Below are 17,048 nucleotides of genomic sequence, written 5' to 3'. Positions count from 1 at the left end.
CGTATAAAATATTCTACCTGCTATTAATATAGGGCAGGTAACTGCTGAATAGCTACCAGTACCACGTGCATCACATTCAACAGTGTAATCATTGATACTTAATGATGGAGTAAATATTATATCAGACACCAGAGGACCAGAACTATCCGTCAGGTTGGCAGTGAAGTCATTCCTGATAATTGACATTGCTGGTAATGGTTGATTTACAGCATATGGAACAACACCAGCAATTGCAAGATTATTATCATCGAATATTGTCCATCTTAAAGTATCAGCTCCACCAGTTGTATTTACACTACACTCATAACTAACTGGCTGAGAGAGACACACTGAACTGGGACAATTAGTGAACCGAGAAGTACCTATATTTATTTATTTAATTTTATAACTTTCCAGCACTGACAAAATAAAGGTATTTTAATAAAATTCAATCAATTTGGCATAAAAATAGTTAAAAAAATAGACATAATCCTACTTAGTAAAAGATATAAGAAATAAATATATACATACACTATAAAAGAGAGACTTACCACTAGCAAGTAAAAGTAAACTTGAAAAGCTTAGAAAAACCACTGAAAAAGAAGGCAAAGTCCGAGGAACAGTCAGAACAGGCATTGCAGTTCGACGTGTATCTAGATCTATTACCGTAGATCAGGAAATTAGTGTGGTAGGAAATTTTTGCGGTTTAAAATTGTGCTGTGACTTAATTTTTACTAAATAAGACTGTGTCATGTATTATTGAATGTGGCATGTGACTTATATAGGTAATCTAATTTTTTTTTTTTGCGAAATTCTAATCCAGTAAAATTTAAATCACAGTAAAAATTTCCAGATAGACGGTATATCTTTATCCTTAGTATCCTACTCATCTAACTACTGCGTGCAATTTTACATTCCAGATCTAAGGTCACGTGTGGTGAGATCACGTGAGTCGTAGCTAAAATATTTTATTTATTTACAGCTGCTTAGTGGTTGAACTTTACATAATGGCTGTTAGTCCGAGTGTTAGTCTGACTGTGCCCTTTTTTTCAGTGGTTTTTCTAAGCTTTTCAAGTTTACTTTTACCTGCTAGTGGTAAGTCTCTCTTCTCTTTTCATTTTTGAAAAGATGTTACATGTATATCAACTTCAACTCTTCACTGATTCATCTCTCCTCTCTCCCTCTCTTACTCTATCCCTCCTTCTCTCTGATCATTAATTATAGTTTTTACATTTCCACGGTCCCAACTTTGCTTGGTGTACCCTCAACTTTCATTGTCTTTCCATAATTTCACTGTCTTTTCTCTGTAGCATTTTAAGTTGTAAAGTATTAATAATAATATTAATGATGATGATGATGATGATAAAATCCTATTTATACAATTGTATAGGTACTCCTCAGTTCACTAATTGTCCCAGTTCAGTGTGTCTCTCTCAGCCAGTTAGTTATGAGTGTAGTGTAAATACAACTGGTGGAGCTGATACTTTAAGATGGACAATATTCGATGATAATAATCTTGCAATTGCTGGTGTTGTTCCATATGCTGTAAATCAACCATTACCAGCAATGTCAATTATCAGGAATGACTTCACTGCCAACCTGACGGATAGTTCTGGTCCTATTGTCTCTGATATATCGTTTACTCCATCATTAAGTATCAATGATTACACTGTTGAATGTGATGCACGTGGTACTGGTAGCTATCCAGCAGTTACCTGCCCTATATTAATAGCAGGTAGAATATTTTATACGAGTATATCTTCCCCTCTCACTTTCTCCCCTAAAGGTATTCCAGATGCTCCTGTTCCTAATGATCCTAACTTCACTTCTGATACTCTTACCTTCTCCTGGTCTCCATCAAACAGTACTTGTGTATCTCATTACAATGTTAATGTTACTAGTATTGACTATACTATCAGTACTAATGATACTAGTCTGAGTTTACCAGTACCTTCAACTAATGATACAGAATATTCTATTAGTGTAGTAGCTGTTGATACTGGGGGTAGATATATGAACCCTATGGATGAAAAATCATTTGAAGCTAATGGTAAGTAGATTAATGATAATACAGTTATTCTTAGATATTTTATGAACAGTCCCTGAATTTGTGAGTGACTTAATGGTAAATCAGACTGGTCTCAGTATTAACATATCATGGGATGAAGTAAGTTATTTAACACTAAACAGTGACCCTATATTATCTTTGTAGCCACCTACCCTTATGTTTCTCCCTGTATTAAGTTATACACTACATCATAATGTTACAAGTGATGCTAGTATAACAATATTAGCTCCTAACACTTCATACATTATACGGTCTAGTGTTGTTGCAGGATCAGTGTATACTGTTGGAGTGGAAGCTGTTAATACATTAGGAACTGGTCCTATTGCATCAGCTACAATAAGTTAGTTATTGTTAATTATTATTTTGCTGTAAATACTTGTATATACTTTAGTGATAATTTCTACTTCAACAACTGAAGTGTCTTCAACTACTATATCATTTCTTACTATTTCTACTTCTTCCCTCACTTCTACAGGCATCATTAGTACTTCTGTTCCTTCTCCTACTATTACACGAATGAGTATGACAATGTCACCTTCTGTTACTAGTAGTACACCTGGTAAGCATGTACTTCACTTTATCTGCAACATTTACATTATAATATAGTAGTTACAAGTACGAGCAACTCAACACAATCCACACCAACATCTATACCAACTAGAAGTCCTAGTATGTGTTTATGATTAATTAATGTCATTATTATTTTTCAATTCAGGTGGATTAGACAGTGCAGTGTACATTGGTATAGGAGTTGGCGTAGCACTGATTATCATTGTTATACTAATACTCATTGTTGTTGGTTACCTGGTCTGGCGTAAATCTAAAGGAGAGCAAGGTCAGTACTACTCACTTATGTAAAGTACAGCATATATAGACCATCTCTTTTGTGTATAGCCAATTTCGATCAAAGAAGAGGTAGGCCAATTTAATAAGATCCTTTAAGCTGCCCCATTAGACTAATACATACATTAAATTATGTACATTAAAATGAACGTATTTAAGGTAAGTGTATTTCTTCTTTTAGATTCAACAGAGCCTATTGCATTAGTAGACAAGAAAGACCATGGGTAATTTTGAGCTTTTTAATTTTTATTTTAATTTATATTATAGTAGTAGTCCTGCAACAGGTCAGCCTATATATCAAGAAGCAATGTCCAGTGAAGACATTCAAAGAGAGGCAGCACCAACCACTGGGGAATTGTATGCACAGCCAAGCAAAGGATCGACAAGACGTCCTCCTCCTCAACCTCAGTCTGAGCTGGCTACCTATCAAGACCCTAGCACCATACAGAGAACACAAGCACCTAATATGGAGTATCTATATGCTGAAGTGGATAAGTCTAAACCACAGCAGCAACAAGCAGTGTATGCACAAGTTGATAAAGAGAAAGTGAGTTAGTCTTCTATACACATTCATGTACTGTATGTCTTCATTTCTATTCTCTCTATTATTTCTCTATGTCTTTTACTCTAATTATAAATTCCATACTTCCATAAGCTCATGAATACACTTACATAGTTTCCAGAACCCTTACAACGCATACCCTTCCTGCCCCCATACCACTTTTAGTATATATTTAGTATCAGCCTAATCACATGATGTCCTTATATGGTAATTTTTTGGTTACAGCTGTTTCATGTACATGTACATATGTACTAGCGCCAGCGGAGATAGTGATAACTGTTTACTTTATATCTGAGTCTGTTTCCTTTTGTTGTGTGTTGTGTTCTATCCTATTGCCTTCTCTATACCGTATAGCGGGATATTTTCGTGGAGTCTTATTTTCGTGTTTTTCGTGTCCAAGATACTTTCACGAAAATTTAATGCACGAAAATTTAGCACATATTCGGTATAGGCGTGTCCTGTTGCAGTATATTGCTCCACGTGCAATGAAATGGAGAAATACTTCAAGCCGCTTCCAAAAAAGCTTCCATTGATGAAAGTACACTTGGCTTACCCTCAAAAACGATTAAAGCTGTCGAGAGAGAGGTAGAGAAAGCTCACCAGGCTTTGCCAGAGGCTCTTATAATACAGTTATCACGAAAATTTAACCCACGAAAATCTCAACCACCCCAAATCACGAAAATTTGACCCCACGAAAATATCCCACTATACGGTATTGACATGTGACCCTCCTGTATTGTAGTGGTTGTATTATTATGGCTATATCAATATATAGTGGCCATTCATTAAGGAAAGAAAGAAAGAAGTTGTGTCATGACTCAATGTATAGTTACATACCCTGTGCTTGTACATGTACATGTGTATACCATTATATAATTGTATTAGAGTATTATTTATGATTCAAATGATAATAGGTATTTCTTTATTAGTATAATTGAGTCAATCTGGTAGCTTCCCTTGTACTCTTGCTGTACTCTTGTAAGAGGAAGGGAAGACATTCATTTTATCATGTTGTGTGTATTGATAGAGGCCAAGTTTAGTGACCCACAATCCAACCTCTAGCCATTATTATCTGGAGGTTATGTACATGTAGTATAGGCAGTTAGTTTATTCTGTGCCATTGATGTAATACTATATTGTTATAGAGACTAGCCTTGTATAGTCTCTATTCATGAATAATAGTATGATATTGTACTTACATCATCATGAATATACACTGATCACACCACTAGGAATATTGCATCGTATAGAGTGTCACTGTGATGTTATATGGTGTATTGGATAAAGAGAGAGAGAGGGAAGGAGGGAGAATTTGCCACCTGTTTTAAAGTGTGATTTTAAAGTGTGATTTTAAAGTGTTATTGTTTGAGGGTGTGATTTCTAAAACCATCTCTATAATGCACACCTTGTTTGTAATGGCTGTTTATTAGATTTTAAAAGTGTGTCGGGGAGTCTACCTCATTCATTTCTAAACATTCACTCAATGCTTGACTAATCCTTTGTTTATCAAGGCACTCTAATTCCAGCCGTGTACATATGTACACAGATTACATATGTACATATGTATGTTCATCATAACTCAATAATTGCAAGATTAGTACCTTGTTGTTATCATGCTTTAGTCACTGGGCTACTACCTTATTTACTGTCCAACACTATCAGTAACTTGAACATTGATTTAATCACTGCTTGTTGACAATAGGAAAGAATGTCCCTAACACTATGTCCCTAACACTATGTCCCTAACACTATGTATGTACATGTATGTGTGTTCATGGTTAATATGCTGTTAGTGTATTGAATTAATGGTGTGTATATGTACATGAGTCCTGTGTATTTGTATAAAGGAAGGGTATAGGGTGAATACCATTGATGTAATGTAGCAACAAGGATTGTTAATGGAGCTATGTGTTACTATACAATCTTTACAACTGCCAAGACAATATGGCCACACACACTTTCACACTACAGCCACTCACTCCCCCTCTGTCTCTCCTGGCCCAACAGGACAATTCTCATTTACTAGCAGTACATGTACATGTACATTCTTATCTGATAATGTTGCTTATTATCTAAGTGTCAGTAACATGATGTATAAGGAATTTTATTAGTAAAAGAGTAATGCTGTATGTCCATCATTATTCTCTTGATGATAACAAGAGGCTTATTTACAATATCAAGCCATTGATTTAAACTGTGGGTCTGTTAGCAGTAGTTTACCCAGTAGGAGTTGTGACACCCACATCATGTTTTAAGTCACCTAATCCACCTGTACTAATTTAACTACCGCCCATATAAACTTGTACATATTCTCATTAGGCATGCACCTGCCAACATTACTACATCTCTAAACAGCATGTGACTCCATTATGTATACAGTTTGTGATAGCATTACTTCTAAACCATAACAACCTACAATGTGATATCAAATCATGTTTAATAGAATATGTACACATGTACTTGTGCATGTGTATATAGACTTAGCTAATGGTCTGCAATGGACTGTGTGGGTTAGTTTTCCCTAAAGTGTACACCTGCCAACTTATCTATTAACGTGTAGTAAATGTGTAGTAAACTCTGTAAGTGTATGTAGTAGTACAGATAGTAACAGTATAGTAGCGATGTAGTAATAGTAACAGTATACTAACAGTATAGTAATAGTATACTGTGTTAGCTTGTACTGTATGTTAGTGTAGTATCATGTCATGTGCTGTTGTGGGCCTATTGATATTCTTTTGAGGTGAGTTGTCTTTTTTGGCCACTGTAGTCCGCAGGAATGTGAAGCCAGCAAGGAAGCAGGAGAAATATGTACACGTTTACTTTATTAGATAAACATAATTTACATATTCTAGAGAGAGAAGAGAGTAAATTATAATTTTGTCTAATATGTCTGTCTCCAACTTTGCGGGAGGTGTAGAGTTGTTTAACCACTCACTCCATGTATTGTCTTTACTATAATGACAAGAGAGAGTGGCAGAATAATATTGACTGAGAGGGTATGTATGTCTTCTGTTTATACAATAAAGATACACTGTGTACTGTTGGGGTATACACTGACTACTGAACTGCCTACTAGCTTATAGTAAACAAGCAATGTGTAACGAAGCAGGGCGTTGTTGTTTCCCTTTCAATTTGTGTACAACAAAAGTACACATTTATATAAACATGTAGTTATGTTTATCTACAACCCTACATGCTCATGTACATGTTTCAGTACTGATTCTACAGACATCATGACTGTGTGTGTGTGTGTGTGTGTGTTCTAGGCTAGATTTGTTAATTTAATTTATAAAATTGTCTTCACTTCCATTATCAAGTGTTAAATGCAAATTGGCGTAGCAGACAATCATGCAGCTGGTCTTGTACACGTACATGTACATGTCAGTGTTGTATAACTAAATATTTAATGACACTGCTCTTCCCTTGTGTTTATAATGTACACACTCTATACAATACACTCATGATAAATTATTGATGACCACACCCATCACTTTTGTTATTCTCTGCCCATTTCTATTATACCACACCTCTTAATTATAATCATTATTGTTATTATTATTATTGTTGTTGTTGTTTTTTATTGTAGAAGGGAGGTGATGGTACAGTATATGCTGATCTTGATCTAAAGAATACTCAGGGTGTTCCAGTCACTGGAAGTAATCCAGCCAACGTCATTTATTCTGACGTCCATAATAATTAGAAAAAACTGCTCGACTGAAATATTATTAATTAATTAAATATTTGATGCTGTAGTTTGTAGAGGCAAGCCAAGGATTTTTGTTATTTTGCTTTGTTGTTTTTATTAATGTAATATTAAGATATCTCATTGGTAGTTAATAGTTGTATTGACTTACAACTTGTTATTGTTATTAAATTTTTATTATATTAATTTATTATTATTATTATTATTATTATTATTATTATTATTATTATTATTATTATTATTATTATTGTTGTTGTTCCTCATTTTTGAAGATTGACTATCTGATCATTAAAAGAAATTATTGATATTTTTGTACCTTTTTTATTAATTATACTTTAGGCTTATACCTTGGCTTTTAAAAAATATAATTAAAATTAAACTAATCACTTGCAATTTAGTACATAGTTAGTCATTGAACATCAAATAATGTTTCAACTGATTCCAAAAAAATGAATTTGTAAAATTGCTGCCAAAAGACTGGGCTATAGCACATTAAAAATGGTTGGGAGAGAATTTTCCAATTTTATACTTTTTTCTGATAGATACACATGTTCTTATGTTATTTATCAAGTTTGAACTGATTCCAATCAAATTTTTTTTTTATAAATTTTTTGAAGTTGCTTCAGAACCGGGCCAAGGACCAAAAGCTATAATAGCCTTGGGTCATCAGCCAAATTTCGTCAAAAATGGTTAGGAAAGAATTTTCCATTTTTATAATTTTTTCTGATAGATATACATGTTCTTATGTTATCAAGTTTGAACTGATTTTGATCAAATTTGGATTTTTTATGAATTTTTCAAGTCGCTCCAAAATTGCAATAATAGCCTTGGGTCATCAGCCAAATTCTGTCAAAAACTCTCTATTTTTATAATTTTTTTTCTGATAAAAAAATTCACTAAAATCACAATATTTATTACAATTTGACGGAATTATTGCAAATTAGCTGCACAACAAAATTACTGGTACAAACTCTCATTCGTCTCATGAGAAGGATTTGCTATCATTTCCATGTACTCCTCCTCGTCATCTCTTGAGGAAGAATCCTCCGCTGGCGCTCTCTGTATATTCTGTGCAACTGGTTTCACGTTTCCTCTTCTTTTCCCATTAGAAGCTCCAACATTCACATACATATTCTGATCCCCCTCTTCCTCCTTTTTACCATTACCTTTTACAATGCCATTACTCTCTTCTCTTTTCTCATTTGTACTATGAAGAGGTACGGGCGTCAGATAATCCTCCACATTTTCATAAGCATCGTCATCATTTTCATCATCTTCCTTTCTTTTTTTATCTTTTTCTTCTTTTCTGTGAGGATTTGGAGTAGGAGATGGTGACACTGCCCCGGTCGGTGATTCTGAATCCTTGGGAAGTACTTCAACATACTGGGGTTGTGGTGAATTACTCTCTCCTTCTCTCTCGTCGCTCCCTTCTCTTTTTTCTATGTTCAATATCAGCTCTTTTTTATTGCTATTGTCAAGACTTAATTTTTTGCTTGGACATTTTTCTTTCCCGACTCGTTTCTTTCGTGCTATGAGTATTACAACTAGCATTACTATTATCAGTAGTATCATCCCAACTATAACAATGACAATGATTGGTACTCCAACTTTAAGAAAGAGGTTATCTTCATCAGATGGTGTACCATCATCTGAAATAAAATAATTAATAAAATATTATTGTATTATTAATCCATTACCTCTACATCTATCCATTACTATGTTTCCAGTTAGCTCAAACTCTGTACTTGTCTCCAAACTATCCAATCTCACTTCATTCCTCATTCCGTATCCTTCAGCTTCATACAGTTCATCTCTTGCCAGTGAGAAATACTCCATTCCAGAGAGGACTCTACTTGCTATTTGTTCTTCCTCCCCGTCTCTTGATATAAGAAATCCTTCAATGTCACTCGTGTTACTGGCCATATTTTCAATATTAACATTGCAAACAGTAGCGCTAGAACTCAGTGCAAAGTGACAGGATATGGTCATTTGACAGTTTTGAGGATTATCATTTATACTGATTGACTGAAGATTAGTTGTCACTATAAAGAGAAAATGAGGGAGACATACCGGTATGTATTTTACTATTAGATAGATCTCTAATGTGAGCTAACTAATACACATTTTCATAATCATCGTCATCATTAGTAATTCATTGACACACTTCTTTACTAGCTACTTATCAGGCTGTGTTTACTTAGTAACAAAAATGATCCAACAAATGAAAACGTGATAAAATAAGAACAAAAACTGACTTATTTTTAAAACGGTGCATTTAAAAACGATTCTTGTTCCTTTTTGTTGCGTTGCTGTGTAAGCAAAGCCTTTGCACTCTTCTTACTAACTGCACTCACTGATTCAATTTACATATAAGGCTAATCTTCCTGGTTATCTGAGCTTGCTACTCCTACTAATCGCAATACTACAAAGGATATTGCTGGTTTTCTTAGTGCTTGTTAATGTTGACTATCCACACATGTCCTTGTGTTACATTCACTATATACAGATACACTGTGGGTGATGTCAGACCCACTGATACTGACCTTTACCATACAAGTGTGTCTGGCAGGATGGCAATAGCTACATGCATATCATATTAGGATCATTAATAGCTTCTTATAAGTCAAACTGTTGTATCATTTATGCTCTCGCTAATTATTTTAACACAAATACACCTTAGTAATCTTGGCTTGTTACAACTGCTGTTTATTTTCATTACAGACTACCTATATTCTTACATAATATGGTTCTATATTTTACAATTACCGTATGCTTGTATATACTAGTACTTTATTATCATTTATTAATCTCTCTTACTGAATGTATTAGTAATTCTTCTTGGTTCCAATGGTCTGCCGGAGTCTCTTTGAATGGCAGAGAGTGTGACAGTGTATTGTTGATCTTGTTCCAGATTGGTTATGACTTTAGTAAAAGATGTTATCGATGTGCCAAGTGTTGTGACATTGAGAAAGTCCTCGCTGAATGTTTGATTAGAGATTGTTAGTCTTAACCAGATAGGCTCTGACTGAAACGAGGGATTAGTCTATAATAAACAACAACTACTATAATGTACACATTTTATCTTTTAATGTCATTAATATAAATACATAAATGCAAGATATAATTTAAAAAATAATAATTCCTCACTTTCATACATTATTATAACAATCATCAATGCATAAGTGAATTTAATTGTATATTTATTCTTACATTTATGATTTTTAGTGCAACATTTGCCTTGTTTCCTGATCTCATTGTAACATTGATCACTTCTATTCTGTAAGGATTGGCTACTGAAAAGGCAAATATAAAGTAACAATACATTATCACTGTACTCTGTACACTTACTTTGTCCATTAATACAGCAGAAGATACTGCAGCAGAGTAGTAAATGTTTGAGGCTCAACATGTTTAGGGATATCACAAAAGAGGCTCTTCAATGCAGGGCTATATCACTGGATACTACAGGAAAGAGATCTTGCATGTGTATTTGCATAAAGTTTCCTGATCAAATTAATTTATGGATGATGTCATATTACGTTTGCTGTTTTTTTACCGTATTACTCTAATATAACGAATGCTAATCAAATAGAAATAATATTAGAATTTTAAAGATGGTGAGTTGTCTTTTTGTGTTTTGACTTATTCTTTATTTTAACGTTATAGGGTGAGCAGCTGGGACCAGATCCTGGAGAAATGAGCTCTGAAAGTGAGCCAATAAACGTAAAGGTATCCTCTGGAGGCCAGATATATAACGACCTTGGGATTTGGGACCAATTTTTGAATGGTATTATGAAAATAAGGTTGCTAATTTTTATATAATATGATGTTACTAATTAAGGTTGGGGGTACATTTCACGTTACGGCTGGTTCATTCTATTGGGACTAATAGTACTGCTCTATGTGTGGTACAAGCTAAGGCCCAGTGTACAGGAATGGCAAAGGAAACAGAAAGAAAGACAAGAGGAAAGAAACTTTGGTGAGCTCAGATTTGGATGCCATATGCACTGTCACACATAAGTATTAGAAATATTTACACTCATTATGGGCTCAGGGTTTCTCCCAAAGCATGCTAAGTGAGCTAAATAGCATGAGCTTCATGAGCTGACAAGCACTACAATACAATGTGCCAGTACATGGCTTTGGGGTAACTTTGAAAAATCATAAAAAATTCAATTGTGATCGGAATCAGCTCAAACTTGATACACAACATAAGAACATGTATATGTATCAGAAAAAATTATAAAAATGGAGAATTCTCTCCTAGTCATTTTTGGCGAAATTTGGCCAGAACCCCTGTACTATAGCCCATGGTCTTTGGCCTGATTTTTGAGTAACTTTAAAAATTTATAAAAAATTCAATTGTGATCGAAATCAGCTCAAACTTGAAATACAACATAAGAACATGTATATGTATCAGAAAAAATTATAAAAATGGAGAATTCTCTCCTAGTCATTTTTGGCGAAATTTGGCCAGAACCCCTGTACTATAGCCCATGGTCTTTGGCCTGATTTTTTAGTAACTTTAAAAATTCATAAAAAATCTAATTTTGATCAGAATCAGCTCAAACTTGAAATACAACGTAAAAACATGTATATGTATTAGAAAAAAATTATAAAAATGGAGAATTCTCTCCTAGTCATTTTTGACGAAATTTGCCCAAAGACCCTGTAAGATACTGATACTGATAATAAACATATCTTTGCTGCTACTAATTTCTTATTTAGATCCAGTAAAAGCTGAGAAGTATCAAGACGCTATGCTACAAGCACGTGAGAGGATGCAAAGAAAACTAGATGAAGATGCAGCTGTTCGTGCAAAGAAAATAGAAGAAGTGAGAAAGAGAGAGAGAGAGAGGAACACATAGAATGTGACATTATCTTTTGTAGAGAGAAGCCAAGAAAAGAGATGAGAAGATAGAGCAATGGGAGACGTTTAAAGTTGTAGCAAAATCAAAAACTAAAGTAAGACTGTACAAAGAGAAAGAGAGGAGACATGCTGTATAATTTATGATAGAAGAAAGCTGAGAAAAGTTATGATTCAAATTACCTTCCGCTTGGAGGAGGAGGGGGAAGGGGAGGAGGTTTCAGACCAAGTAGTAGGAGACAAGGTTAATTTGTTTAAAAGCTTTACTATTTTTTAATGTTTTTCATAATTTTTTAAAATTTTTTATAGTTGGAGGTGGTGGATGAGGTTAAGCATCACACGTTATTGCTATGGTAACCATTGCCATGGCAAAACGTGTGAGTCAGGACAGAACATTTTGACTTCTATCCCAACCTGCAGCACCTTACCAGTTACTGGGAGAGTGTAATGAAGATACCTTCTTAAAACTGGGCACAGTTGGAAGGTGTCTGATGATGCAGGTGGATAGGGTCGTCCTTATCTTATAATTATTGCTTCATTTCTGATTTCTCTGTTATTTATACATGCATCATAATTATTATTAATGGATTAATAATAATGAATAATTAATGAGATCAAAAGCCACTCCTTTCAATTAAGGAGGTGTGGTTTTGTAATTTAATTGTCAAAATGGTTGATGAAGCAACAAAGAAAACTCTAGCAGCTATACCTCTCCTCTCTATAAGAGCCGGACCCCGTGACGGGGACAAGTGGGTTGAGAGACTCAAGGAGGAATATGTCTCACTCATAAAAGTATCCCTTGAAATTCAATGGAATTTTAAAATAATATTTTAATAATGTTATTTTCTAGTACATTAGTAATAATAAAGAGGCTGGTACAGACTGGTTTAGATTGGAGTCGAATAAAGAGGGAACAAGGTATGGGATCATTTAAATTTATACCCTCATCCTTTGCAAAATAATCTACTCTTGAATAACATTCTCTTCTAGATGGTTTGGTAAATGCTGGCATGTTCAAGATCTCCGTACCTATGAGTTTGAATTAGAATTTGACGTAAGCATAAACTCACATGCAGTATTTCAGGGTGTGGTATTATAGGTGTATACTTTAATTGCATTATATTGTTAATGTTGATTAATATGTTAGGGCAGGAAACTTTAATTGAATTAAGTATCAAAATTAAAATTATATCGCTGACTTTGTATCAATTCTACTCTTGCTTTTATATTAGATTCCAGTGACATATCCAGCCACAGGGCCTGAGATAGCCATACCTGAACTTGATGGTAAAACAGCAAAGATGTACAGGTTAGTTTATGATCATAATGACACCATTCATTTTTTCATTTGTTACTCTCTCCTTCCATTTTCCTCCTGCTAGGGGTGGAAAGATATGTTTGACGGATCATTTCAAACCACTTTGGGCAAGGAATGTCCCCAAATTTGGTATTGCTCATGCCATTGCTTTAGGAGTAAGCATACATTCTCTCACCCTTCTCTCCTTCCCTCTCTCTCTTCTTATAATACCAATTTTTATGTTTTTTTTTTCTCTTTTTTTTGTTTGTCATTAGTTAGGTCCGTGGGTTGCTGTTGAGATTCCCGACCTAATCCAAAAAGGTTTTGTAAAGCACAAAGACGAAACGAACTCAGAGCAATAAACGCTAATGAATAGCCTGTTTTATATTATAAATAATTTATTATTATTTCTATTTGCACTCTTTTCATTACAGCCAATGAATAAAATTAATATTTAGTGTAGATGACCCATGTTTTTTCCCATGGCTTCCTAAAAGCGGAGGTGTTGATTGCCTTGCGACAATAGCAAAGGACTGGCCAGCCAATGAGGTTGCCCTCGAGTCATGGCTCTTGTCCTCATAACTGCTGCCTCCTTCTTTATCTTTCTCTCACCAGCTCAATCCTGTCAACACGGGAGAGTGCATTTAACAGTAAGCTGAAGCCATTTTACAATCTCCTCTGCTAATAATGATGATATTTTCAGACTAGATATCATTCTCAATATTATGGTGTTGTTCAAGTTTGTCTTGATGGTTACTGGCACTCAATTTGCACTGATTTCTGGGACAATCAAGATGCTACTGTAGTCTGCAGACAGCTTGGATTCTCTCCTTATGGTACAATTTTTTAATAATTATTTGTAATTACAATGCTCTAATTATGAATAGGTGCTATTGGGCCAGTTGCTTCCTATCAGAGCTCCTCTGTGTCTAAGTATATCACTGATTTGAATTGCACTGGATCAGAAACAAGCATACTTGACTGTCCATACAACGGCCTCGTAAACCATACCTGTGAATACAATACAAGATATGCCAATGTGTATTGCCAAGGTGTGAAAAACATTACAACTTCCACCCTCTCTCTCTCTTTATTGCATTATTCTTCTTTCATTATTATGCAGCTGCTAATATTCCTGAGTCTAATTGTACTGATGGTGAGGTACGACTGATTGGTGGTTCCACTTATTATGAAGGAAGAGTTGAAGTGTGTGTCAATAAAGCCTGGGGAACTGTCTGTGGCTATGGTAACGGTTGGGGAAAGGAAGAAGCAAGAATTGTATGTAGTCAAGTTGGTGGAATGAAATTTGCTGCAAGTTACGATCTTGTTGAGGGGATTGGTTTTTCAAGAGGCTCTGGTCCTATATTAATGGGATTCTTGAACTGCAATGGATTGGAGGCCAACCTGACATTATGTGCTCAACAATACTTCTTCACTCAATACTACTGTACCAACCATTACTATGATGTAGGACTAATATGTCAAGGTTGGCATCCTTCAACTATTAGTATATTTATTTATATAATCATTATATCAATATTTGCTTAGCTCCTTGTGAAGAAGGTGAGATCAGGTTGAAAGATGGTGCTTCTGCAGCTTCAGGTCGTATCGAGTTGTGTCATGAGGGAACATGGGGGACCATCTGCAGTGACTTTTGGGACAACACTGATGCTAGTGTGCTTTGCAAACAAATGGGCTATTCGCCTTATGGTAAATATAATCAATTGATGTTGTACATAGTGAATCATATTGTTGTACTATTACATTTGTAAATGTCATTGTACTAAATTGAATTTGTTTTGTCTTTTCTTCCTGAACACAGGAGCCATTGTCTTGCATAATTATTATTTTGAGAGGGAATGGCCCCATCACATTATTGATATCAATTGTACTGGAGCTGAGGACAACCTGAGGAACTGTTCACAGAATTTACTCGTTGAGACGTACACTTGCTCCCCTGATCATGATGCAGCTGTCAGTTGTCAAGGTACAAGACTAGTACAAATAGTAATTCTATTTATGCTGTATTTTGTAAATTTTCTTATGCATTTCAAAGTTCCAATTATTCCCCTAGGTAGCTCTTTCCCTCGTGCTTCTTGTACCGAAGGTGACATTAGGTTGGTAGCTGGTACCACAAGGTACGAGGGAAGGATAGAAGTATGTATTAACAATGGCTGGGGAGGAGTATGCAGTCCAGGCTGGGGAGCATTCGATACTAGAGTAGTGTGTAGACAACTAGGACACATGGAACTAGGTATTCAAAATATAAACATTATTTTATTTAATTATTATACATTTTGTTGTTATTAAAAGATATGAATGCATAATTTTGTTCATTCATTATACTGTATAGGGTCAGTCGCTTATGTGTTATCAGAGTTTGGTAAAGCAACAGTTCCTGCATTTCTCTCTGATGTGTCATGCTCTGGTCGTGAGTCTCGACTCATCAAGTGTCCTTATGATTCATATACTGCCCTCACTTGCACTGGGTCCCAAGCTGGAGTCAAATGTGAAGGTAATACATTAATAATGTGCTAACAAGTGAATATGCTTTGATTTCATTAAATTATATTAGCATCATGTGAGAATGGGACTCTTCGTCTGTACAGTGAGGATGGCAGTTACTACAGGAGATATGGTAGAGTCCAGATATGTATTAATAATACGTGGGGAACTGTCTGTGATCAGTACTGGGATGATGATGATGCTAGTGTAGTGTGTAGAATGTTAGGATATTCTCCTTATGGTAGGTAACAAATGAAGACCATTACTATTATTAATAATATTATGTACATGTATGGTTTAGGTGCATCAGCTTTGAGAGGGTTATACTTAGAGGGTAATTGGGATCATCTCATTTATGATTTAAATTGTACCGGACAAGAGGGCTCTATTTGGAACTGTCCGATGAATGGGAATAAAGCGGAGCTATTGAGGATCTGCACTGGCTATCATGATGCTTCAGTTATATGCCAACAATGTAGGGAATCAATGACAAACCTCACATTATTGATAGTATGTGTGTTTGTCCATAGTAACCACAGATGTAAGAGATAGTGATTGTAGTAATGGAGCATTGAGATTGGCTGATGGGCCCAGTGTGAATGAAGGTAGAGTTGAGGTATGTTATAATGGAGTATGGGGCTCAATATGTGACAGTAGTTGGACAGCAATTGAAGCTAACATTGTATGCAAGACACTAGGACACCAAAAATATGGTGAGCTAGAGTTTGTGTATGTTTTATGATTTTAAAATTATTTTTTCAGGTGCTGAAAATTATAAGAATTCTCACTATGGTCCTGGAGAAAGGCCAATGCACATTTATAATTTAGATTGTCAGAGCTATCACACTAACTTTACCTCATGTAGGATTAACAGGTTCCCTTACTATTACACTGGCTGTAATAGGTATCATGAAGTTGGGGTGAAATGTGATCGTAAGTTTTAAAAATAATTCATCAGTTTTAAAAACTATTTTTAGCTCTTTGTGTGCATGGAAGTGTACAGCTGTATCACGGACTCTCGAAGCGTTATTCAACAGTGAGGGTTTGTGTCAATGGGACTTGGAACAAAGTGTGTGGGCGTGAGAACTCAGTCGTCGATAATAACCTTGCACGAGTTGTATGCAGTCAAGCTGGTTACTCTCCATATGGTAATTAAATATTGTAAAAATATTATAAAATTCTTTTTCTTTTAAAGGTGCAATGAGTTCAGTTGGGCTATGGAGT

General features: G+C 35.0%; 5 protein-coding genes across 5 annotated transcripts in view; 4 read left to right on the top strand and 1 right to left on the bottom strand.

The window, feature by feature from the left end:
- The first annotated feature begins 1,027 nt into the window (after positions 1–1,027).
- On the top strand, positions 1,028–7,453 carry LOC109582989 (uncharacterized serine-rich protein C11G7.01-like). The gene is made up of 12 exons (XM_019998106.1): positions 1,028–1,074; positions 1,370–1,714; positions 1,766–2,029; positions 2,079–2,146; positions 2,192–2,387; positions 2,523–2,606; positions 2,654–2,716; positions 2,763–2,882; positions 2,942–2,962; positions 3,072–3,114; positions 3,158–3,437; positions 7,039–7,453. Exons 2-12 carry the CDS (start codon positions 1,546–1,548, stop codon positions 7,150–7,152), a joined length of 1,422 nt encoding a protein of 473 aa, XP_019853665.1. The 5' UTR covers positions 1,028–1,074; positions 1,370–1,545; the 3' UTR covers positions 7,153–7,453.
- Positions 7,454–8,074: 621 nt separating this feature from the next.
- On the bottom strand, positions 8,075–10,628 carry LOC109582985 (uncharacterized). The gene is made up of 5 exons (XM_019998101.1): positions 10,504–10,628; positions 10,366–10,448; positions 9,973–10,198; positions 8,853–9,197; positions 8,075–8,804 (listed from the first exon to the last, which is right to left on the bottom strand). The coding sequence occupies exons 1-5, from the start codon at positions 10,562–10,564 to the stop codon at positions 8,113–8,115; spliced, it is 1,407 nt and encodes a 468-aa protein (XP_019853660.1). The 5' UTR covers positions 10,565–10,628; the 3' UTR covers positions 8,075–8,112.
- Positions 10,629–10,744: 116 nt separating this feature from the next.
- LOC100633641 (selenoprotein S-like) lies at positions 10,745–12,678 on the top strand. The gene is made up of 7 exons (XM_003387510.2): positions 10,745–10,772; positions 10,822–10,942; positions 10,997–11,134; positions 11,884–11,990; positions 12,046–12,120; positions 12,173–12,266; positions 12,332–12,678. The coding sequence occupies exons 1-7, from the start codon at positions 10,770–10,772 to the stop codon at positions 12,346–12,348; spliced, it is 555 nt and encodes a 184-aa protein (XP_003387558.1). The 5' UTR covers positions 10,745–10,769; the 3' UTR covers positions 12,349–12,678.
- On the top strand, positions 12,673–13,770 carry LOC100635400 (ubiquitin-fold modifier-conjugating enzyme 1-like). Its single transcript, XM_003387523.3, has 6 exons — positions 12,673–12,814; positions 12,873–12,940; positions 13,013–13,076; positions 13,255–13,331; positions 13,405–13,495; positions 13,595–13,770. The coding sequence occupies exons 1-6, from the start codon at positions 12,692–12,694 to the stop codon at positions 13,679–13,681; spliced, it is 510 nt and encodes a 169-aa protein (XP_003387571.1). The 5' UTR covers positions 12,673–12,691; the 3' UTR covers positions 13,682–13,770.
- Positions 13,771–13,819: 49 nt separating this feature from the next.
- Positions 13,820–17,048, top strand: part of LOC100635275 (uncharacterized) — a 26,526-nt gene continuing 23,297 nt past the window's right edge. The window contains exons 1-14 of the mRNA XM_019998085.1: positions 13,820–13,969; positions 14,023–14,155; positions 14,207–14,371; positions 14,443–14,805; positions 14,868–15,029; positions 15,142–15,306; positions 15,394–15,573; positions 15,673–15,834; positions 15,895–16,065; positions 16,126–16,299; positions 16,355–16,537; positions 16,587–16,757; positions 16,802–16,972; positions 17,020–17,046. Of these exons, the coding sequence (XP_019853644.1) occupies positions 13,883–13,969; positions 14,023–14,155; positions 14,207–14,371; positions 14,443–14,805; positions 14,868–15,029; positions 15,142–15,306; positions 15,394–15,573; positions 15,673–15,834; positions 15,895–16,065; positions 16,126–16,299; positions 16,355–16,537; positions 16,587–16,757; positions 16,802–16,972; positions 17,020–17,046 (2,314 nt within the window). The 5' untranslated portion in view covers positions 13,820–13,882. The remainder of the gene's footprint in view (positions 13,970–14,022; positions 14,156–14,206; positions 14,372–14,442; positions 14,806–14,867; positions 15,030–15,141; positions 15,307–15,393; positions 15,574–15,672; positions 15,835–15,894; positions 16,066–16,125; positions 16,300–16,354; positions 16,538–16,586; positions 16,758–16,801; positions 16,973–17,019; positions 17,047–17,048) is intronic.

The sequence above is a fragment of the Amphimedon queenslandica genome, unplaced genomic scaffold (genome assembly GCF_000090795.2).
Source record: "Amphimedon queenslandica unplaced genomic scaffold, v1.1 AMPQUscaffold_13340, whole genome shotgun sequence".
Taxonomy (NCBI): domain Eukaryota; kingdom Metazoa; phylum Porifera; class Demospongiae; order Haplosclerida; family Niphatidae; genus Amphimedon; species Amphimedon queenslandica.
This window is presented reverse-complemented; position numbering and strand designations above follow the sequence as displayed.